A 20,208-nucleotide genomic window follows, 5' to 3' on the forward strand; every position below is an offset into this window, starting at 1 on the left:
CAGAGTAGGGAAATAAAAATCTCTCCACATAATTCTTGAAGGATTAAATGACAAGATGAATGTGAATGCTGTACCACAGCCTGGCAGAGAATGAACACTCCAGATACTACCTGGAGTTCATGCTGCTGCTGATGGCTGCACCACTGCCATTGCTGCTAATGATGCTGCTATGTCAGGGTTCATTCCTGCTCTTCCTCCCCCTACACTATAAACTTCTCAAAGGAGACAATGCCAAAAGTCATCTATTGACACTTCTGGTTTCCAGGCACAAGCTTACTCATCTGTCAGACACTACAGTAGGAATGTCACACCTTCTAAGTTTAAAGGTCTTCTAGGATAGTTTATCATTATAGCATCTGTACATGACAAACTCAGACTCAAGGATGAAGCATGATTAATAAAAACTCAGGGTCAGAAATTGAGGCTCAAACTAAAGGCCATAAAAGCAAAGCAGCCAAGCCACTGGTTTTTAATCTCAAAGTGGCGATCCTGCCTCAACTTTCTCAGAATGGGACTGTGTCTGAGAGCTGTCTCCTCCCATCTTATGTCTTATAAATCTTATAATCCTCTCTCTAAGACTAGAATTAAAGGCATGCACCACTGAAATTAAAGGTGTGCACTGCCCAGTTTCTATGGCAACAAATGCAGCTACTGGGATTAAAGGTGTATGTTACCACTGCCTGGTCTGTAAGGCTGCCCAGTAGGGCTGTTTTACTCTCTGAACTTCAGGCAAGCTTTATTTATTAAAATACAAATGAAATGCCACTACACAAGGACTTTAGGTCGTTGCTCAATATCAAAATTATACAAATACTAAGTAATATTCCTTAAAAAAAATGCTGCTGGCGTGCCCCCCAAGTGGCCTGCCTAAGATCCCCAGGCAGCAGGCTCGCACAGCAACCGCGAGCCAGGCAGAGGCTGCCAGAGTGGTGCAGATTTCCTGTGGTGAGCGGCAGAGCGGTGGCTCATCCCGAACAGGCTGGTCCTGCCATGCAGCTGGGAGAGTCATCCAAGCGGGTGGGTGAGCAGGTGGCAGATAAAAGGCTTACAGGACATAGTAAATAGACATAAGGCTGAACATAAAGCTGAACATTTATTACTTAAAAGAGAAAGAAAGACAGAAACAGAAAAAGAGAGAGATGGGAAAACACATAAGCACACACCAAGAGAGAGAGAGAAAAGAGGCCAAGATGGCGATGAGAGGTCAGAAGTCGCTGGGAGTGGGCGTGACTTGCCCCTTAAGGGGACCAGAGATCAAAGGGAATAACACTAAGTCATGATTTTTTTTTATTTTTTATTTATTTTTTTATTTTTTTACTGGCTAGCCTCTCATTTAGCCTCCGAGTAAATGTATTTGATAGAAAGTCTTGCTTCTTAATCTTAGGTTAGCTATGGTGGTACTGAACTGTACTCCAGCACTGAAGAATCTTAGGATCCTCTAGGAGTGTCAGGCGCGCTCTGGGTTTACAGGGAGACTATCTCAAACAAACAAACTTCATTTAGATAACAAGTTTATCTGTGCTCCAAGTTCTTTGTCCTACAGACAAATTGCTATGGCCCCTCCTAATTAGCTTTAACTGTCCACTTGGCACAGCCTAGAGTCACCTGACGGTTCAGTGAGGGACTCAAAGGCAAAGAGCAGAGGGACGCGACAAGTTGGGTGCTTACCATTTCTTTCTCCGCTTTATTATTTTCTTTTATTTCAGATCTTGTCCTCACACAGCTCTGGACTCACTATACAGATCAGGCCGGTGATAAACCTGTGGCAATTCTCCTACCTCTGCCTCTGGAGTGCTGGAATTACTGGTGTATGTCACTACAGCTGTCCTCAACTCCTTCTCAGAGAACTTTAATCAAATAATTGTGTTTTAAGTACATGTTTTTAATAAACAACCACGAATTTAACACAATTATAAATATTTAATAAGATGAGACATTCATGAGGACTTGGGACAAGCCCCAGAAATCAAAAGTGATCATTCTTGTCTGACTGCAGTCAGAGAAATTGCCTATGGACTAGGCTGCAGTTTCATTAGCTTGATTAAGACTGAAAATGAAGGAAAGAAAAAGTAGGTCAAAAACTTCTTGCCTCCAAGAGGATTAAAGCACTTCCTACCTGCTGTGTGGAAGGACCAGTAGGATGTGTTGGTCTTAGAGGCGCTGAGAGGGAAGAGGGTGTCCTCACCTGCAGAACTGCTTCTAACGTGCATGCAAAGCTGAGAAGGCTGGGGATGAATGCTAGCAGGGGGATTCTTAAAATGGGAATGCCTTTAATCACGGCCAAGGGAGGGGAGCTAGGAGGTCAATGCGCTTTTATGATGGGGTCAACTACAGCTTTCAAATCCAGTTCTTAATTACATAATTCAAGCTTGCTGCTCTTTTGTTTCTCTATTCCTACCCCACACACCCCACCCCCACATAAATACCCCCAGACGCACTCACACCCTGACTTATTCCTATCACCCCAAGATCCCATCCCACCCCACCCCCACACAAGTGCACCCAGATACACTCACACCCTGCCTTCATTGGGGTTTTACTGATGTGAAGACATGTCATTGACCACAGCAACTTTTATAAAGGAAAACATCCAGTTAGGGCTGCCTTCCAAGTTAGAAGTTCAGTCCATTATCATCATAGTGCAAAGCATGGCAGACATGATGCTGGAGAAGGATCTTGGCATCATATATATTGATCTGCAGACAACAGAAAAAGATTGAGACACACTAGGACTCACTTGAACTTCTGATATCTCAAAGTCAGTGCCACACCTACTCCAACAAGGCCACACCTCCCAGTAGCCTATGAGCCTATGGAGGCCATTTTCATCCAACTATCACATTCCACAGGCTTATCGCTATATAATGATGCAAAAATGCATTTAGTCTAACTTCAAAAGTCCCCATAGTCTATAATAGTGTCAGCATTGCTTACAAATCCAACGTTCAAAGTCTGAGACTCATACAATCTCTTAACTGTAATCCACCATAAAATCAGAAAGCAGATCACATACTTCCAACATACAATGGCAGGGATATACATTACCATTCCAAAAGCATGGAGAGAGAACATAGCCAGGAAATACTGGACCAAAGCAAGACTAAAAACCAGCTGGCAAACTCCAAACTCTGCATCTCCATCTGACGTCATAGCGCTCTTCAGATTCCACCTCCTTTCAGCTTTGTTGACTGCGGCACTCTCCTTTCTCTTGGGCTGCTTCCACTCTCGTTCACAGCTCTCCCCAGCAGGCAGCCCAGGGCTCTGGAATCCCCAACACAATCCAGGTTTCACCATCACAGCTTCACCCAGTGTCTTCTTTGGGCCTCCATGCAGGGACACCCTTGACACATACCTGACCCCAGCTGCTTTTCTAGTGGCAGAGGGAGGTTCCACAACCATTTTCTTCTATCCTTGACTCTAAAGCCAGAACCACAAGGCTGAAGCTGCCAAATTCTGTTGCTTGCTGGAGCTGGAATATGGCCCTCTTGTTCAACTGGATCTTCACCAGATTTCTGTTTCCCATGGTTTCTTTCATTGCCTAAGCTGGCTATCCTGAAACTTGCTCTGTGGACAGGATGGTCTCAAACTCAGAGACTGGCCTGCCTCTGCCTTTGGACAGTTGGGAATTAAAGATGTACCCAGCATACCCAGCCCTAAGCTTTGCTTTCAATCTTTTTCACAAATTGGAAGTTCATCTGTGTGGGGTCCTGTCCTGAGGTCACCACTGCCTATATTCCAGCTAAGGTCAGGCTTTTCTTCAGTCTGTCTCTGTTAATCCTAGAAGTAGGAGTGTCCCCCATTCCACTTCTTGGTGCACCTTCTCTCCTTGAACTGTATGACTTGTGGTTTTTGTTGTTCAGTTTGCTCCCTTTCATTATAGATCTTCGTAATAAAGAACACTAGTAACCACACAACAGAGTGTATAGTAGGCTGTTTTGAAATTCTCTCTGCCAATACCATTAACCCAAAACTCTTCAGTTTATGCTCAGGCAGACTTTTCAGACAAGAAAGACAAACAAGAATCATCTCTAGGCCACATACAAATATTCGTCTCCTCTGAAACCTCTTGAGCCAGGCCCCCACAGTTCAAATCACCCTAATCACCATCGTCGTCCATGCTCCTACAAGGATGGTCAACTAAGCCTCACTTAAAGCATTTAACTGCTTTTCTAATCCAAAATCCCAAAGTCCACAGTCCTCCAACAAAAACATGTCAGTCCTCTCACAGCAATATCCCAGTCCCTGGAGGTTTCAATCTACACTTAGATTCCTCTTGGTCACCAGCCCACAAAAAGATCACACAGAGACTTATTATTAATTATGAAAGCTCAACCTATAGCTTAGACTTATTCCTAACTAGTTATTATCACTTAAATTAATTCATTTATATTGATCTATGTTCTATCATATAGCATTGCCTCTCTTCCATCTTGTACTTCCTGTGTCCTCTCTGTCTGACTGATGACTCCACCTTCTTCGCAGCATTCTCTCTCTGTCCAGAAGTCTCATCTATATCCCCTGCCTAGATATTAATTTTCAGTTTTTTATTACACCAATCACAGCAATACATTTTTGCACAGTGTAGAAATATTCCACAACATTCTATTGTGAAAAGACACCATGACCACAGAAACTCTTAAAAAATAAAACATTTAATTGGGGCTGCTTTACAGTTCAGAAGTTTAGTCCTTTATTATTATGTGGGAAGCATGGTGCTGGAGAAGGAGAGTTCTACATCTTGATCCACAGGAGAGAAATACTAGGGCTGAATTGAGTTTCTGAGATCTCAAAATCCACTCCCAATGACACGCCTCCTCCAACAATGCCACACCTACTCCAACAATACCACATCCACTTCAACAATGCCACACCTACCCCAACAATGCCACACCCACTCCAACAAGGTCACACTTACTCCTGCAAGGCCACACCTCCTGATAGTGCCAGTTCCTAAGAGCCTGTGGAATGATTTTCACTAATTTGGAGCGCAGTCCTAACTTTTAGTGAAGTTCTCTTATGCTTTCTCACTACCACATCTAGCCCACAGGTCTGTGTGTGAATGTCACAGTTCCATGTGCATACACTAGTTTTTCTGTAGGAAAGATGGAGAAAGCAAGCAGCTGGAGAAGAGGAGAACTGACAATAGTCTGAACCAACACCAGGAGAATTGATATAATGCAAAATAAAATTAGAGGAAGCAAGGGTGCTGCCTACTCACCCGGAGAAATCACTGGGGAAATTGGGTATCCTCTTGTTTCTTTTTCTGTTCCTGTTTCGAATGCCACAATCCCTCAGTTCTGTATACACCATCAGTTTACTAATTACTTCCTTGAAATGTAAGAGAGCACATAAAATGTTTGTGCACTGGTTTTAAGACAGAGCCCATATTAGAAACATTAATTGGAGAAAATGGGGTGCTGTGGGGCAGGTAAGGATTCTGGAGGGGGGCTAATAATAGAACTAAAAATCTGATAAGTCTTTACTTGGGATGTCCTGAATCCATTAAGAATTGAGGGCCAACCCTCTGAATTAACTGAGTAAACCTCATATGAACTCAGAGACTGAAGCTACAAGCACAGGTCTGTACCAGGTCCTCTGCATACACACACACACACACACACACACACACACACACACACTATAGCTTCCAGTTTAGTATTATTGTGGGACTCCTGAGTGTGTGAATAAGTGGATTTCTGATTCTTGTGCCTTCTCTAGGAACTCCTTTCCTTCTGTTGGGTTGCCTTGTCCAACTGTGATATGATGGCTTTTGTTTTATCTTATTATATTCTATTTTGTTATGATTTGTTATTATCTCTTAGAAGCCTTCTCTTTTCTAAGGAAAGACAGAAAGAGAGAAGATTGGGATGGAAGGGGGAACTGGGAGGAGTAGAGTGAGGGGAAGCTGTAATCAGAATATATTGTATGAGGAAAGATTCTATTCTTAATAAACATGGGGTTGAGGACCTCAGCAGCAGAGGACTTCAGGTGGGTTGGTGAGGTTCTTATCTTGAAGACTGGGGTTCTTTCTTACCTGATGACTACTGGGAGAGAAAGGCACAGGCTAATCCTCTGCAGGTAATGAAACTGCTTTCTACTCAGAGGACTGTCTCTCTTTCCAGAATTCAGAATCATGCCACACATCATTCTGCAATGGATTCCCAAGACAGCAGACAGATTCAGAAATGTCCAAACATGATTGACAGTTACCGTGGAATTCCCTAAGGAGCGATTGTTGGCAAGGCGTGTACAGTTAAATAGATGGTCACTGTATGAGCATTTTATTATATCTGTCCCTGGGACCACACATGCCATTCTCTGCAAGTCCTGTAGTTTATTCTAAAGGGGTTTGACTCTTAAGCCTCTCAAGAGACCCATGATTGAGACATGGAGCAGTGTGGGATGCGGAGCTACATCCTGATTTATTGTGAGGCACCTTATGGTATACTGTCATGTTTCATTGTGATCTCTAAGATCTCTGTGAAGTTTATCTTTCCTTGCTTTCTTTGAAGTACATTTTTGAAGCTCATAATAAGAATCAAAGTGACTGCTGAAGAAGTACAGAAACCCAAAAACAGTGATACTGAATAAAAAAATAATAATAAAGGAAGGACATGCCTGCTCCTAGATATGGTGGAAGAGATTTACTGTAGGTAAAAGGGAGAGCATAGCCAGAGACAGGGACACCTGGGAGAGTCCAGAGTGAACAATGATTGTGAGTCAGGCCAAATGAAGAGTGAAGGAAGAGAAGAGAGGGAAAGAGCCAGGAGAATAAAAGGTAAATGAAAATGGCTGGGTTATACAGAGAAGGGAAACAGAAGGATAGCAGCCCTGCCTCTCAGCTAGGGAAGTTTAAGATGGGAGTATGCCAGCCATACCCTATAGCATGTAGGAACTGGGGGATGCTGAGAGAACCTGATGATAGGGGCCACTTTCAAATGTCTATAGGTACCTCCTTTAGCCATTTGTACTAGGTTTGATACTCTTTGTTGATAATAAATGAGAACAGAAAATGCAACCTTTTCTATAACTGCTTCAGACTGGCATTGGGGAATTGTTGTTGGGGACCCTAGAAAGCTGGAATGCTGGTCAAGCCCAGCCGAGCAGGCTGTTTCACTAGATCTCCAGGTCTTGTAAGACTGGGTAGGGAAGGGAAGGGCAAGTTGGAACAGCTTGAGGCTGGACCACCTGCGGATAGCTGCTTTGGAGCCCTCTGGGATGCAAAAGCCCAAGCTGATTGAAAATCTCAACAGAGGGACTTATGGCTGGTGAGTCTGGAGCAGCTTGCAATCTCCAGTTCATTAGAAATCTGCTGGAACAGATATCTATTAGGGACAGAAGTAAAACTAAAGAGTTTAGGGGAAATTTTTTATCTTGGGTATATATTTAAAACTTCCAAGCTTATGGTCCTAGTAGTTTGAGGAGTAGAGTCCCAAGACCAGTGGAGGGGGATCCCACTTTCAGGAATACACAAGTAGGAAAACTTAGGGATTCTTTTCTGGAATCCATTTGACCTGCAAGAGGTGAATCCAAGTCAACTCCCTGAAGTTTACATGAATTTTTTTGATGTTTACTAAACAGATAAGCATTTCAGATATGTTAGCAGATACAACTGTCAACACATGCTTAACTACTTCACTAAATCAGTGCACCAAACACCCTCCCTTCCTATAGGGAGTCTCAGGCATAAACTTCTGCTACAGAGACTCATTTGAGGTTTTCTGAGCAGTTCTTTCATTTCCATGAAAAGCTCAGGAAGACTGGAATAATGAGGAGAGAAATCAGAGGAAGACCATTAAAGCCCAGTTCATTTCAAGGAGAAAGCAGTAACCACCCTCCCATCTACATTTTAAATATCACAACGAATTTAAGTAAAGAAATAAACAATTCACTGAGAACACGCTTTGAGCACAACTTTAATTTCCTCCTACTGTGTTCATTACCAAGTTGTTTGCTTCCTTTCAGATGAATGGGGGTTGGGAACTTTCTAAAGAGTCATTTAACACAGAAGTCAGTTTCCACTAATGTAGTTTTTCCATGGCATGGGTATTCTCCTAAAAGCAGACTTCTGTATACAAAAATTCACGGCAGCATCTTCATTTACAAGAACAGTAATTAACCTCAAACAAGCAATCTATTCATATCTGCAGGAAAAATATAAATGTGAAAACATATCATCTACAATTGCAAAATGGTTAATAACTCTAATATGACTGATTTTCCCCTCTTTTATAGAAAACAACTCTAACTGTGGTAAGAGCAAGTATTACTATTGTACAGCCTGGTTTTCTCTTTCTGGAAATGTAGGCAGGGAATGTTTCTCATGTGTTTCACCCTGAAGAAGCAGAAACTGTGTAACATGAAGGCCTGTTTGTGGGGGTTTCTGTCTGCCTACCAGGTCGCACAGCTATTTAGCCCCAAAGAAAATCTCACAGAGGTCTCCATAAGTTATAAACAGACTGGCCCATTAGCTCAGGCTTCTTATTAACTCCTACAACTTATGTTAGCTCATTATTTTAGTATATACTAGCCACATGGCTCGGTTCCTTTTTCAGTGGGGCAAGTCAAGTCACATCTTCCTTGTTCCATGTCTGGGCAAGACTGGGGAGATATGAGCTTCCTCCTTCCCAGAATACTCCTATTCTCATTGACCCACCTCTAATTCCTGTCTGGTTGTCCTGCCTATACTTCCTACCTGGCTACTGGCCAATCAGCATTTATTTAAAATGTAATTGACAGAATACAGAATTGTATCACACCACTGCCCACTCTTTTTTTTTAATTAAACAAAGGAAAATATCCATAGTCCATTTGTTGGGAATGTGGGCATAGTATTCCAGGCTACTTCCTGCTGCTTGGAGGCACTGATAATCTGATGGGGAACTAAAGAAAATTTGGAGTTATGATCAAGTCTTAACTGGTGTATCCTGTGAGACTTGATCATCTCAGGCAGCAGTCTTGAATCTGTTCTGGATATAGAACTCAGACATCTGGGCCAGCTGTTCCTACCAGAGATTTCTCAGGTGGTCTTCCTTGATCAAACCTGATTTTTCTTAACTCAGAATGAATTCGCCCACAGCCCCTCATTTCCTGTGGAAACAAAAGAAAATCTCTTCTCCAAATTAATACACCTTTTGATTTCAATTTTGAAGTCAAGGTATTTTCAAAATACCTACCTTGGATAAATTTAACAGCATTTGTAAGCAAATATCTTTTAGCAGCTATTGTTCCTTCCTCAGCATTCAAACAATTTAGAGAGAACATAATAACATATAGTATCCAGATTCTCTGTGTATTTTCCATCTTTATGTGGCTTTACTTTAACCTCTATTTCTTTTATTTTTACTTTTACTTTTTGAGACAGGTTAACTGTGTATCTTTGACTGTCCTGGAACTTCCTCTGTAGACCAGACTGTCTTTGAACTCACAGAGATCCACTTGCCCCTGCCTCCCAAGTTCTGGGATTAAAGGTGTGTGCTACCATACCTTGAGCTCAAAGAGATCTGTCTGCCTCTGTCTCCCAAGCATTGGGATTAAAGGCGTGTGCCACCTCAACTGGCTACTCACAGAATGGTGCCAATGTGTGGACAACTGTATTCACATAAAGCCTGACAGAGCTCGGGAAGTAATTCTAGACAGAAAAGAACAGACTAAAGCATGACTTCTTGGTAGCAGCAATTTCTCGGGTCTACTCTGCTTGTTAGAGGCAAATGTTCTCATTTAACAGAGGCTTCCTGACTCAGCTTTATCTGCAAAAGTTTGCAGCTCTTTTAAGAGGTCCTGCCAAAAAACACTTAAATAGTGTTAATGAAAAGCTGACTGCATGCTTTTTGGTTTTCAGTTGTAGCAGAAAAAAAGCCACACCATTTTAAAATGCCAGCTTTCTGGGCCATCATGCCAAGGCAAACTCTGACTCTTTCAGGTAGGTGGTCTGATTATGAAGCATTTGAGTGTGGTTTGTGAGCACACTGTTGCAGCTTGCTTACTGGCAGGCACCTTGAGCCTGGAATCTCATAAAGCTAAGGAATGGGCTGGATCCAGCCATCATAGCCATGGCTTTAATCCTCTTCATATTGCTTATGAAATTAAAGACTCATGTGGTCAGAAAAAGAGAGATATACAGTAAAGAGATTCAAAGACAAATAAAACCTCTAAATGGTTTATAGTGTGTTAAAATATATTCAGGCTAAAGGTTAAAGTCCTTACAATAAAAAAGAAAGAGTAGTTGGGTGTGGTGGTACACACCTTTAATCCCAACACTTGGGAGACAGAGGCAGACAGACCTCTGCAAGTTCAAGGTGTGGTGGCAGACACCTTTAATCCCAGAACTTGGGAGGCAGGGGCAAGTAGATCTCTACAGAGGAAGTTCCAGGATAGCCAAAGATACACAGTTAACCTGTCTCAAAAAGTAAAAGTAAAAATAAAAGAAATAGAGGTTAAAGTAAAGCCACATAAAGATGGAAAATACACAGAGAATCTGGATACTATATGTTATTATGTTCTCTCTAAATTGTTTGAATGCTGAGGAAGGAACAATAGCTGCTAAAAGATATTTGCTTACAAATGCTGTTAAATTTATCCAAGGTAGATATTTTGAAAATACCTTGACTTCAAAATTGAAATCAAAAGGTGTATTAATTTGGAGAAGAGATTTTCTTTTGTTTCCACAGGAAATGAGGGGCTGTGGGCGAATTCATTCTGAGTTAAGAAAAATCAGGTTTGATCAAGGAAGACCACCTGAGAAATCTCTGGTAGGAACAGCTGGCCCAGATGTCTGAGTTCTATATCCAGAACAGATTCAAGACTGCTGCCTGAGATGATCAAGTCTCACAGGATACACCAGTTAAGACTTGATCATAACTCCAAATTTTCTTTAGTTCCCCATCAGATTATCAGTGCCTCCAAGCAGCAGGAAGTAGCCTGGAATACTATGCCCACATTCCCAACAAATGGACTATGGATATTTTCCTTTGTTTAATTAAAAAAAAAGAGTGGGCAGTGGTGTGGTACAATTCTGTATTCTGTCAATTACGTTTTAAATAAACGCTGATTGGCCAGTAACCAGGCAGGAAGTATAGGCTGGTCAATGAGACCAGGAGAATTCTGGGAAGGAGGAAGCCCATTGTTCCCCAGTCCTGTCCCGACACAGAAGTAGCAGGATGTGACCTGTCCCATTGAAAAAGGTTTTGAGCCATGAGGCTAACACAGATAAGAACAATGGGCCAATCTGTTTATAATTTATGTAGACCTCTGTGTGGTTTTCTTTATGGCTAAATGGCTGTGGGATCTGGTGGGAGGACAGAAACCAGGCAGGACAGAAACATCAGGCAACAAAATTGTGCTTTCCATCACCTGTCACCACCTAGTTCCCTAACACGGAGGGAGGCATTTACAGGCATGGAAACCTTTCTTACCAGATCTGAAAGGGCCCAGGGCCCAGCAGCTTTCATGGAATCACAGAGGGCTCACACAACCTAGATACATGAGAGTCACACCTGTGCATATACAATCAAAGAAGAGAAAATAAAATCTTTGTACTCATTTGTAGGGGCCAAGTAGGCAAGCGAGGAAGATAAAAGCTGAGGCAATTGAACTGCCTACAAAATATTCATCACAGAACTTCCACTGGATTTTTTTTTCTTGAACTCTTCAGATCATACCTATAGGTAAGGACAGGAAAGTTTAATTGGCAAGAATACTTGTCTAGTTTATGAGAGATGGGAGTATACAGTGCTCACTACTTAAACTCCCTCGATATTTCCTCAAATCTTGCTCTATTCATGGTATTTAGTCATAAATACAGCATAGCAGGGACCTTTAAACACTTACACACATGTGTACATGTACATGCAATCCAAAGCCAGGTCCTCAAGACAGTCAGAGAAAAGTCACTAATAAGAGTGCTAGGGAGGAATTGTATATGTCACAATATTAGTCAAAATGCACATATGTTCACACACAAAAAGCACATTCTTTGTTGATAAATTCAACCTATACAAGAACTCTCCTACTACTACAGAGTTTTCTAGTAGTTATTCCCTTGTTAAATGTCTTCATAAATATCTTTATTTAACTACTTCATGACTGGTTACTATAGAATTGGACTGAGCCAGAATCTTCTATCAAACAGTATTTACCACATGTCAGAGATTTGTGGGGTGATCTATATCACAAGCCCTTGGAGGATTTTCTCCCCAGTTGTACCCATGGATCATTCACAGAGTCAATCAGCAGAGCTCTAACCACTGTCTTGATAACTTGACATAGACAAGTCAGAGGCAAAGAAAGAACAAGACACTGGCCTGTCTAAATTAATCTGCTTCTCTTGGGGAAATCCTAAGTGTCCTTGTGTCTAGATATGGCATAGACTATTCCTTTTCTATGGTTTGCCAAACATGGCCATTGAGCTACTGTTCTGTGGGGTGATATACTCTACTTCACCTTCTATGTCCCCAAGAAGGCATATCTGGGCCTCATCGATCTTTTCCATCAAGTTTATTCCCATATGAAGGGTCCTTCTTCTAAAACACCTCCCCATAGCCAGGGACTAGAAAAAAAGAGTGTCTGGTTTTCTGTTGCTGAATCCATGAAGAGAAGGAACTGCTACTATCTGTGAACTCACCTTCTACCTATACCATAGACGAATCAGTCTACATAAGGCAGACTCAGCTTGCAAGGCCACCCTGTTCTGTTACAGAAGCAGTTTCCTCAGACTCTTCCTCTTTACCAGCTCTCACTGATGACTTCTCACAGATTGAATGACACTGTATGAATGATATGAGTTATTTTTAAATCTTTTTGTGCATCTCAGTGATGAGTATGAGAGAGGACTCTAAGCCCTGTTCTGAAGATGACAGGTGGAAGGGGGACCTGGCTCAGCATCAATGCATTCTTTCTAAGTCACTTTCCCAAAAAGGTTCACCATTTAGTTGTACTGATCTGAAACCTTCAGGTGCACACATTTGTTGTAAGTCATAGCAAAAGCGCTTCAAGTTAGTAGTGAAACTATTAAGCCCCAAAATGAAAATACTTCTGTTGCTCTGATGAGTAGCCTGAGTGCAATGCTACCTCATCAAGCCCAGTCATGAAAGGGAAGGAAAGGTTGATGTGGTCATAGCCTGGGAGTGAGGTCACTGACTCCATAGCCTCAGAAGAAGTGTGACTGATGCAAAGGTGTTTGCGAGGTAGAAGTTAACATTCCTTTGCCTAAATGAGTCTTTCAGTTCAGTAAAGAAAATCTATTAGATCAACTCTTAGCTTTCTCATAGTGGCATGTGACGAATGGCACTTTAATGTCCCCTGTGAAGGAAGGATATGATGATTAACTGGCCATTCACATCCTAGAAAGGTCATGTCAGCAGCCCCTATCAGCACTTCGCAGCTGAAGCAGTAGAGTGTGAACATCTTTCTCATGAGTTCAGAGAATGATTAAAGTCGGAAGCAGTCCATGGCTGCTTATAAATGAAGCCCAAGCTTCATAGCACAGTCAATAACAGGGACAGGTACGGGATGATTGCCAATGGCAGAAGAAAAAGAAGTCCAATGTTTCTATGTTTAATAAGTTAAGAGAGCAGTTGAGCTCATGGAAATGTAGTTGGCAGATGCACATTTCAGAACAAATGCTATTCTGAAGAGTTTAGGAAGTTTTCTGATTACATACATTTTAAAGAGCATACTATTTTTTTCAAGCCAGTCAATAGCAAGTCTAGCCCTCAAGGTAAGCTACTGTTGAGAAGTTTTACTGTCTTGGAATTCAGATCCAAGCATTTGGGATTGATTATAGCAACATATATGGGCTTTTATGGTCAAAATATTATTTATAAAAAAACATTTCTTAAGAGATAACCAGCTCACTGATTGAGCAGAAAGCCAAACATTTACCACCATTACTGGAAAACTGGCAAGCAGCCCCCAGGAAGAAATCCCCTGACAGTGTTTCCCTTAACTTGACAGGACTTCAGCTCCAAGCAGATTGACTTGAACGGAAACCCTTGGGAAGCAATGAGTTTCCAGTAACCTGTGGTGTGACTTGTTTCACTTGGAAAATACATAACGCCAGTGCTTCCCATCCTACTGACTTGTGGACTCCTGCAAGCCCATGTGGACTACGGGTAGAATGAGCAATGCAAAAAGTCGGCTTGGACTCGGCACGTCCTTGTACTTCTGGGCACTGATGGACCTTACAAGCACCGTTCTCTCCAGCACTCCAATGCCAGGAGCTGAACTAGAAACACTCTTCTCAGACAGGCCACAGTCACATCTGCGAAGCAAGAGGAGCTGGGTTTGGAATCAGTTTTTCGTGCTGGAAGAATATACTGGGACTGACCCTTTATATGTCGGCAAGGTAAGATGTACCCAGCAGAAAGAGAAATTCTCAGGATAGCTGCTGCCTAAGTTCGGTTCTAATGTAAGCTGAATATGAATGATCCACCTAGCCTGTGTCTGAGGTTCAGAATGCTAATAGGACATTAGCTGACCATTAGCTAAAATACAGCTTGGCTTTGTTAGACAAAGAAAGAGGGATTCTCTCCTTTTCTATGTCTCTATTCAGTGGGGGGGGGGAAAACACAACCATGTTCTGTAGGAAAAGTCTCAGACCTTACAAAAACCACACAACCCTTAACAGGGGTGGCAGCAACCTTCTGGGAACAACACAATGGGAAGAGTAAAATGTTCATACTGTGTGTGTGTGTCTGCATGTGTATTTATAAAGGTCTAGCTTGAGACCTAAATTTAATGAAAATCAACCACAAAAGGATAAAATAGTTTTCCTCCATGATTTCCTAGTATGACTGCTTTGGGGTTAGTTAGCGACTAACTATAATTATATAGTTATAATACATTTATAAACTATGTATTCAAAGTCCCTTAATTGTCTATCATCATTTCATTTTTAAACCTAGTTTTCTCTTCTATTTGTCTTATTTGTATGTTAACCAGAGACCGACCATCCAATGAAATCAACCAAAAAGGAGAGAATGGGAGACAAGAAATTATTTAGAAAATAAATAATTCATTCAGATGATAACTTAAACACTTGTAAGAATATGATTCAGGACAAACACATGTGATTCCCTGCTTAGTCCTGTCAGGAGTTTCCAGGGAGCCCTGTGAACCAGAGTCCTCAACAATTATATACCAACCATTTCCTTGGTTTTTTTTTAAGTCTTTTTAATGTTTAAATTTGTGTATGTGTGTGCATGCGTGTGTGTGTGCGAACGTGCGTGCCCATGAGCATGTCTAACTACAGTGGCTACTGCGTTCAGAGAGAGCTTTGGATCCCCTGCAGCTGGAGTTACAGCTAGTTGTAAACAACATGATAAGAGCTAAACTCAGGTCCTCTGAAAAGCTGGTAAGCACTTTCTCCTGCTGAGCCACCTCTGCAGCCCTGGCTGATCCCTTCTTAATCCAGGTACCAGGTCCTGTCCTGACCACAGTCATGAACTGTTCCATTACTGCGAAGAATTCCTGCATTGCTTGTTCAGTGACTTCATTTTATGAAAACTCCCAGTCACAGCCTTGGGCACTGCTGACCTTCTGAACCATCGCAATACCAATCTCCATCACAATACTGGTTTCTTCCTTTATTTCAGGTTCACCTTTGGCCTTGTGCCATCTGACGCCATGACTAGTGAGCTGTCTGCTTTCCACCACCCTCTCTGCCCATACATGTCTCCTAGAAGACTAGCTGTGCTTGCTTGTGTGTTATGTTTTTCTCTTGTTAAAAGTGTATTTCAATGAATTTGAAGATGTCTTTTCCCTTAGTTGATCCTGCTGTGTGATGTCTTTGCTCTAACTGTTTTGGTTCTTTGTTCTTTTGGGGGCCCACCACTCAGTTCCCAAATAAATCACACATGGAGGCTTATTCTTACTTATGAATTTCTGGGCTAATCTTGACTTGTTTCTAGACAGCTTTCCTTAATTTCACCCATCTACCTTTCGTCTCTGGGCTTTTTCTTTTTCTCACTTCTGTATCTCTTAATTTCACTCTTACTCTGTGTTTGACTGTGTGACTGGGTGGCTAGCCCCTAGCATTCTCTGAGGCTCCTCCTCTTCCTCGTTTCTTCTGTTTATACTCTGTGCCTGCCAGTCCCGCTTAGCCTTGCTCCTGCCTCACTATTGGCCATTCAGCTCTTTGTTAGACCATCCGGTGTTTTAGACAGGCAAAGATTTACAACTTTACAGAGTTAAAGAAATGCAACATAAACAAAGGCAACACATATTTGCATCATTAAATAAATGTTCCACAACATAAACAAAAGTAACATACCTTAAAGTAATATTCCCCAACATGAATATTCTGTTGTCTGGATTGAGACTATGAAATGGTTGTAAGTACAAAGTTCAACGCCCCTCAGGCTTTACTTGTTTTTATTTTATGTGGATGAGTATGTGTCTGCGTGTATTCATGTACATTGCATGTGTGTAGTGCCCACAGAGACCAGAAAAGGGCGTGAGGTACCCTGGAACTGGAGTTACAAGAGGTTGTGAGCTGTCTACTGGGTGCTAGAAACTGAACGTGGGTACGCTACAAGACCAGCAAGTGCTCTTAACTTCTGGTACTCTCTCCAGCCTCATGCCTATGGTTTTAGCCACCATCTCTGGGTCAATAAATACAAAACCTCCATTTCTTTCTAAAACAATTCTATAATCCTTGTATTCATAAATCCTAGAGAATTGGTGTCTTCATGTTTATGATCCATGGGCTTAAACACATTATTTTACATAAAAACTATTATCTTTTTAAATCCCCCTTCCCCAGTCTTTCTTATCTCAGCATTGCCAGGATGCCATTCTAGAACCAAAAACCTAATAATCTGGCTGGAGAAATGTCTCAATGGTTGAAGTGTCTGCTAGAATTCAGCGAAGGAAATCTGCACTCTAAGTGCCCCTACAACCAGATGGGAGGTAGAGGAAGGAGACTTTCTGAAGATGTGTGGGTCATCGGTTCTAACATACACAGTGGTCAACAACATAGAAGAGTCTTTGTCTCAAACAAAGTAGAAGTTTTCCTCTGACCCCACTACATCATGCCATGGTATGTGCATGCCCACATTCACACACAAGTGTTTATACATGTACATATATAAACATCACATATACAAACACATCTACACACAGAGACAACTTAATAGCTTCTTTTTCTTTCTCAGTGCTCTACATTCTCTCCACCTAAAGCACTGTCATTACTGTGTCAAACACACCCCAAACCCTTCATCCGGTACTTAATCCTGTACTTCCACCATTATCTTTCACTGGAGTAAATGACTGCCTAGTTCCCCAGCCATTCTCCCTACATCTCCCTGCACTTCTAGCACAGCACCACGTGTGACCTTTGTGAGAAGGCAATCCGATTATACCAGCCACCACTCAACTTAAGACTCTTTCATGTCTTCATGTTGATTTGGAGGGAGGTTCTACATCCATTCTCCTGTAGTTTCCCACCCACCTGCCACTGAGATCCTCACATGCCCATGCTACTCTCTGTCTGGTTCTTATGTTCCAGGAACATGGCCTTTCGCAATTCCCACAATTTGCAAGGTTTTTCTGGATGGTTACCTTACAACAAAATGCCCTTTTCCTGGCTTCTTCCATAGTGGGTACCTTGTCCTCAGTCTGCTCATTTTGAACCTAAGCTTTCCTGGCCCCTTTCTAGGCTGTGTAAGAGTCTATCACCTCCTGGGGCTGGAAGATGGCTCATTGTCTAAGAACACTAGTTGCTCTTTTCAGAGGATTCAAGTTCAGTTCCTAGGAATCACAGCAGGTAACTCCAGGCACCAGTAACTCCACCTCCAGGAGATCTGACAGGTACTCAGGTATTGCATGCACACAGTGCACATATACACACGAAGACACACATACGTACACATAAAATAACAATTTTAACCAATGCTTGTTTCACAGCACTAATCACAGCCTACAATATTTTTGAGTTCCATGTTTAGTATCCGAAACCTCTGACGAGACTAGAAGCTCCCTGAGGGCAAGAGCATTGTTCTCATTTTATCCTCAGCACTAAAATTGTCACTTGGCACACAAAGGGAGGCTAAAAAGATGCTTAGTGAATGAGTAAATGGTCACCTCAAGGTATGGTAAGAACTGTCTAAACCGATGCACATAAAGTACTTAGCACAGTACCTACGAGACTGTGACTTTGGAGTGCTCAGTAGTAACAATGGTGTTACAGAGTTCACTCTGAGAATGCGTCGGCTCCTAAGGCATGCCCAATGCTGCTGCAAGCTCCCCAGACTCTAAGTTTTCCTTCATCTTCTTTATCCTTTCTCACAATCAGTCACCACAGATACTGGTATCTCCTGGCCAGTTTCTCTCAGATTCACTTTTTCCTCTCTGTTTCTTCACTACTGTAAGTGATTCTCTGTTCTTTGAGATCATATTAACGGCACAGGCATTGCCTCATCTCCCAGCAGAATGATTCCTCTGGGGACATTTATCTCTTAAAAGCACCTACTCCAGTACGCTAACCTTCTGAATCAGCATACCATTCAATAACATCTTCATCAGACCCTCTCATATTTTCTGAGATCAGGGCCAAGACAGGACTTCTTCCTGCTCCCACCCATCCCTTAACACTCATGCCAGGTGTGTGCTTATTCTCCTGCCCTCACAGGTACAGCCTATAGCTACCTCTCTTAAGTGCCATTCAAGTTCCCCAGGGTCTACCCAAAAACTATTTACATCATGAACATTTCTTCGGTCTATTCAGAGTTCTGAAGACATCCAATTCCTTGAGAGTTGTGAAACAGTAGGAATCTGTGGTTATTGCTAAAATACATTTAAGAAAATAACATACTAATATCTAGTGATTAATTTATATTCTCCTACAATTTAGGGCTTTCTTTCCTTTTTTAAAAGATAGAAATAGGGGTGCTACTTTCCAATCTTATCTACATCACCTCCCAAGCCCAGTATGAAGCGGCTGAAACAATAATGCAGAAAGAAAATAGTGATCAATATTGTAGTGGGCTACCCTACTACTTCCAGCTGCGGTCACATGAGACAGACCTTTATGACAAGGCAGTGAACAAGTGTCACCTAAGGAACGCAGCTTGGAGAAGGGGTTCTGGTAACCAGCCAGGTCACATGAGTGTTAAGTAAAGCGCAGCTTCTCCATCGCCCTTACTCTTGCTCCACAGTCCTGGAGTGGCAACACTCAGACAAGGGCAGCAGCATCAAGAACCTGAAGACTTGTTTCCTCGGTGTTTGATGATGAAATGGGAAACATGGAAATGTGTCCAACCTAGGACACCTTGGCAAGTCTCCCCAGTCACCTGTCCCTGCAGTACACTGGGATTCGCCCCATACTGGTGTCTCTACACACAGACACTTAGAGAGTCACGTATCGGTGTACTTTGCTTCTACTTTCTTTAGAAAGAAAAGCCATCCATCTTTTAATCTCTTTACACCAGAGACAGTCAAATTGTCACCTAAAGTCCTGGAAAATGTCTGTTTTGAGAGTCTGCCAGAGTATGTGCTATTTCAGGAAGGAATACAGCAACAAAGATCAGCTTGAATCGACGTGGTCTTATAAAATCCGCACGGGGCTTCCCAGGGACCTGGCAGTGTGGAGTTAAAGCTAGATTCTATTGACATTCACAAGGGCGGGGTGCAGAGCGATCTGCCTGGGCACGGACCTGTGGGCTACGGGTAACAAGACCACTGTCTAACCACAGCTAGAAGCACTCAGTGTCTGTCCAGAATGTCACCGAGCATGCAGAAACTTCATTGGCAAAGGGTGTGAAGACTACCTGTTCCCAAAGTCTTAAATCAACTGAGATTTCTTTTCATGTACATTTACTTCCCAGCATTCACTCCTATTCTGGCTAAGATCTTAAAGACTAGATTTGTAGGTGTATGAGATAGCCATTTATCTGTCTAGAAGATTTATACGGGAAAGATGTCTTCCCAGAACGTACTTACGTGCTGTAGCTGCAGTTCACTTAGTGTTCACTGGAATAAATATGAATAAAGGGTAAATGTTCTAATACCAATTTTCAATGTGCCTAGAGAAGAATGTTTTATGTCCTCCTTTGCAGTGTTTACAACCAAATGGGTATTTTGTGGCTCACAAACACAAATGTTCCATGTACATTCCTTTGTTGACTTTAAGCTCCTTAACGTGTCCCTGACCTCCATAGTCACCTGTTAAAGCTCTACACTGTGATAGAGCTGGGATTTCTCATTTCCCAA

The 20,208-nt window shown here is 42.1% G+C and overlaps 1 protein-coding gene across 4 annotated transcripts in view; it reads left to right on the forward strand.

Moving 5' to 3' along the window:
- The window catches only part of Cdh20 (cadherin 20), a 232,449-nt gene that overhangs the window by 161,484 nt on the left and 50,757 nt on the right, over positions 1-20,208 (forward strand). For 3 of the 4 annotated variants that reach the window (XM_048443846.3, XM_048443847.3, XM_087906621.1), the window contains exon 2: positions 13,954-14,344. In XM_048443846.3, the coding sequence (XP_048299803.2) occupies positions 14,099-14,344 (246 nt within the window). In that variant the 5' untranslated portion in view covers positions 13,954-14,098. Of the gene's footprint in view, positions 1-11,548; positions 11,667-13,953; positions 14,345-20,208 lie in introns of all 4 variants that reach the window. The other variant, XM_085688436.2, reaches the window with a different exon arrangement.

The sequence above is a fragment of the Myodes glareolus genome, chromosome 5 (genome assembly GCF_982192425.1).
Source record: "Myodes glareolus chromosome 5, mMyoGla1.1, whole genome shotgun sequence".
NCBI classification, from domain to species: Eukaryota; Metazoa; Chordata; class Mammalia; order Rodentia; family Cricetidae; genus Myodes; species Myodes glareolus.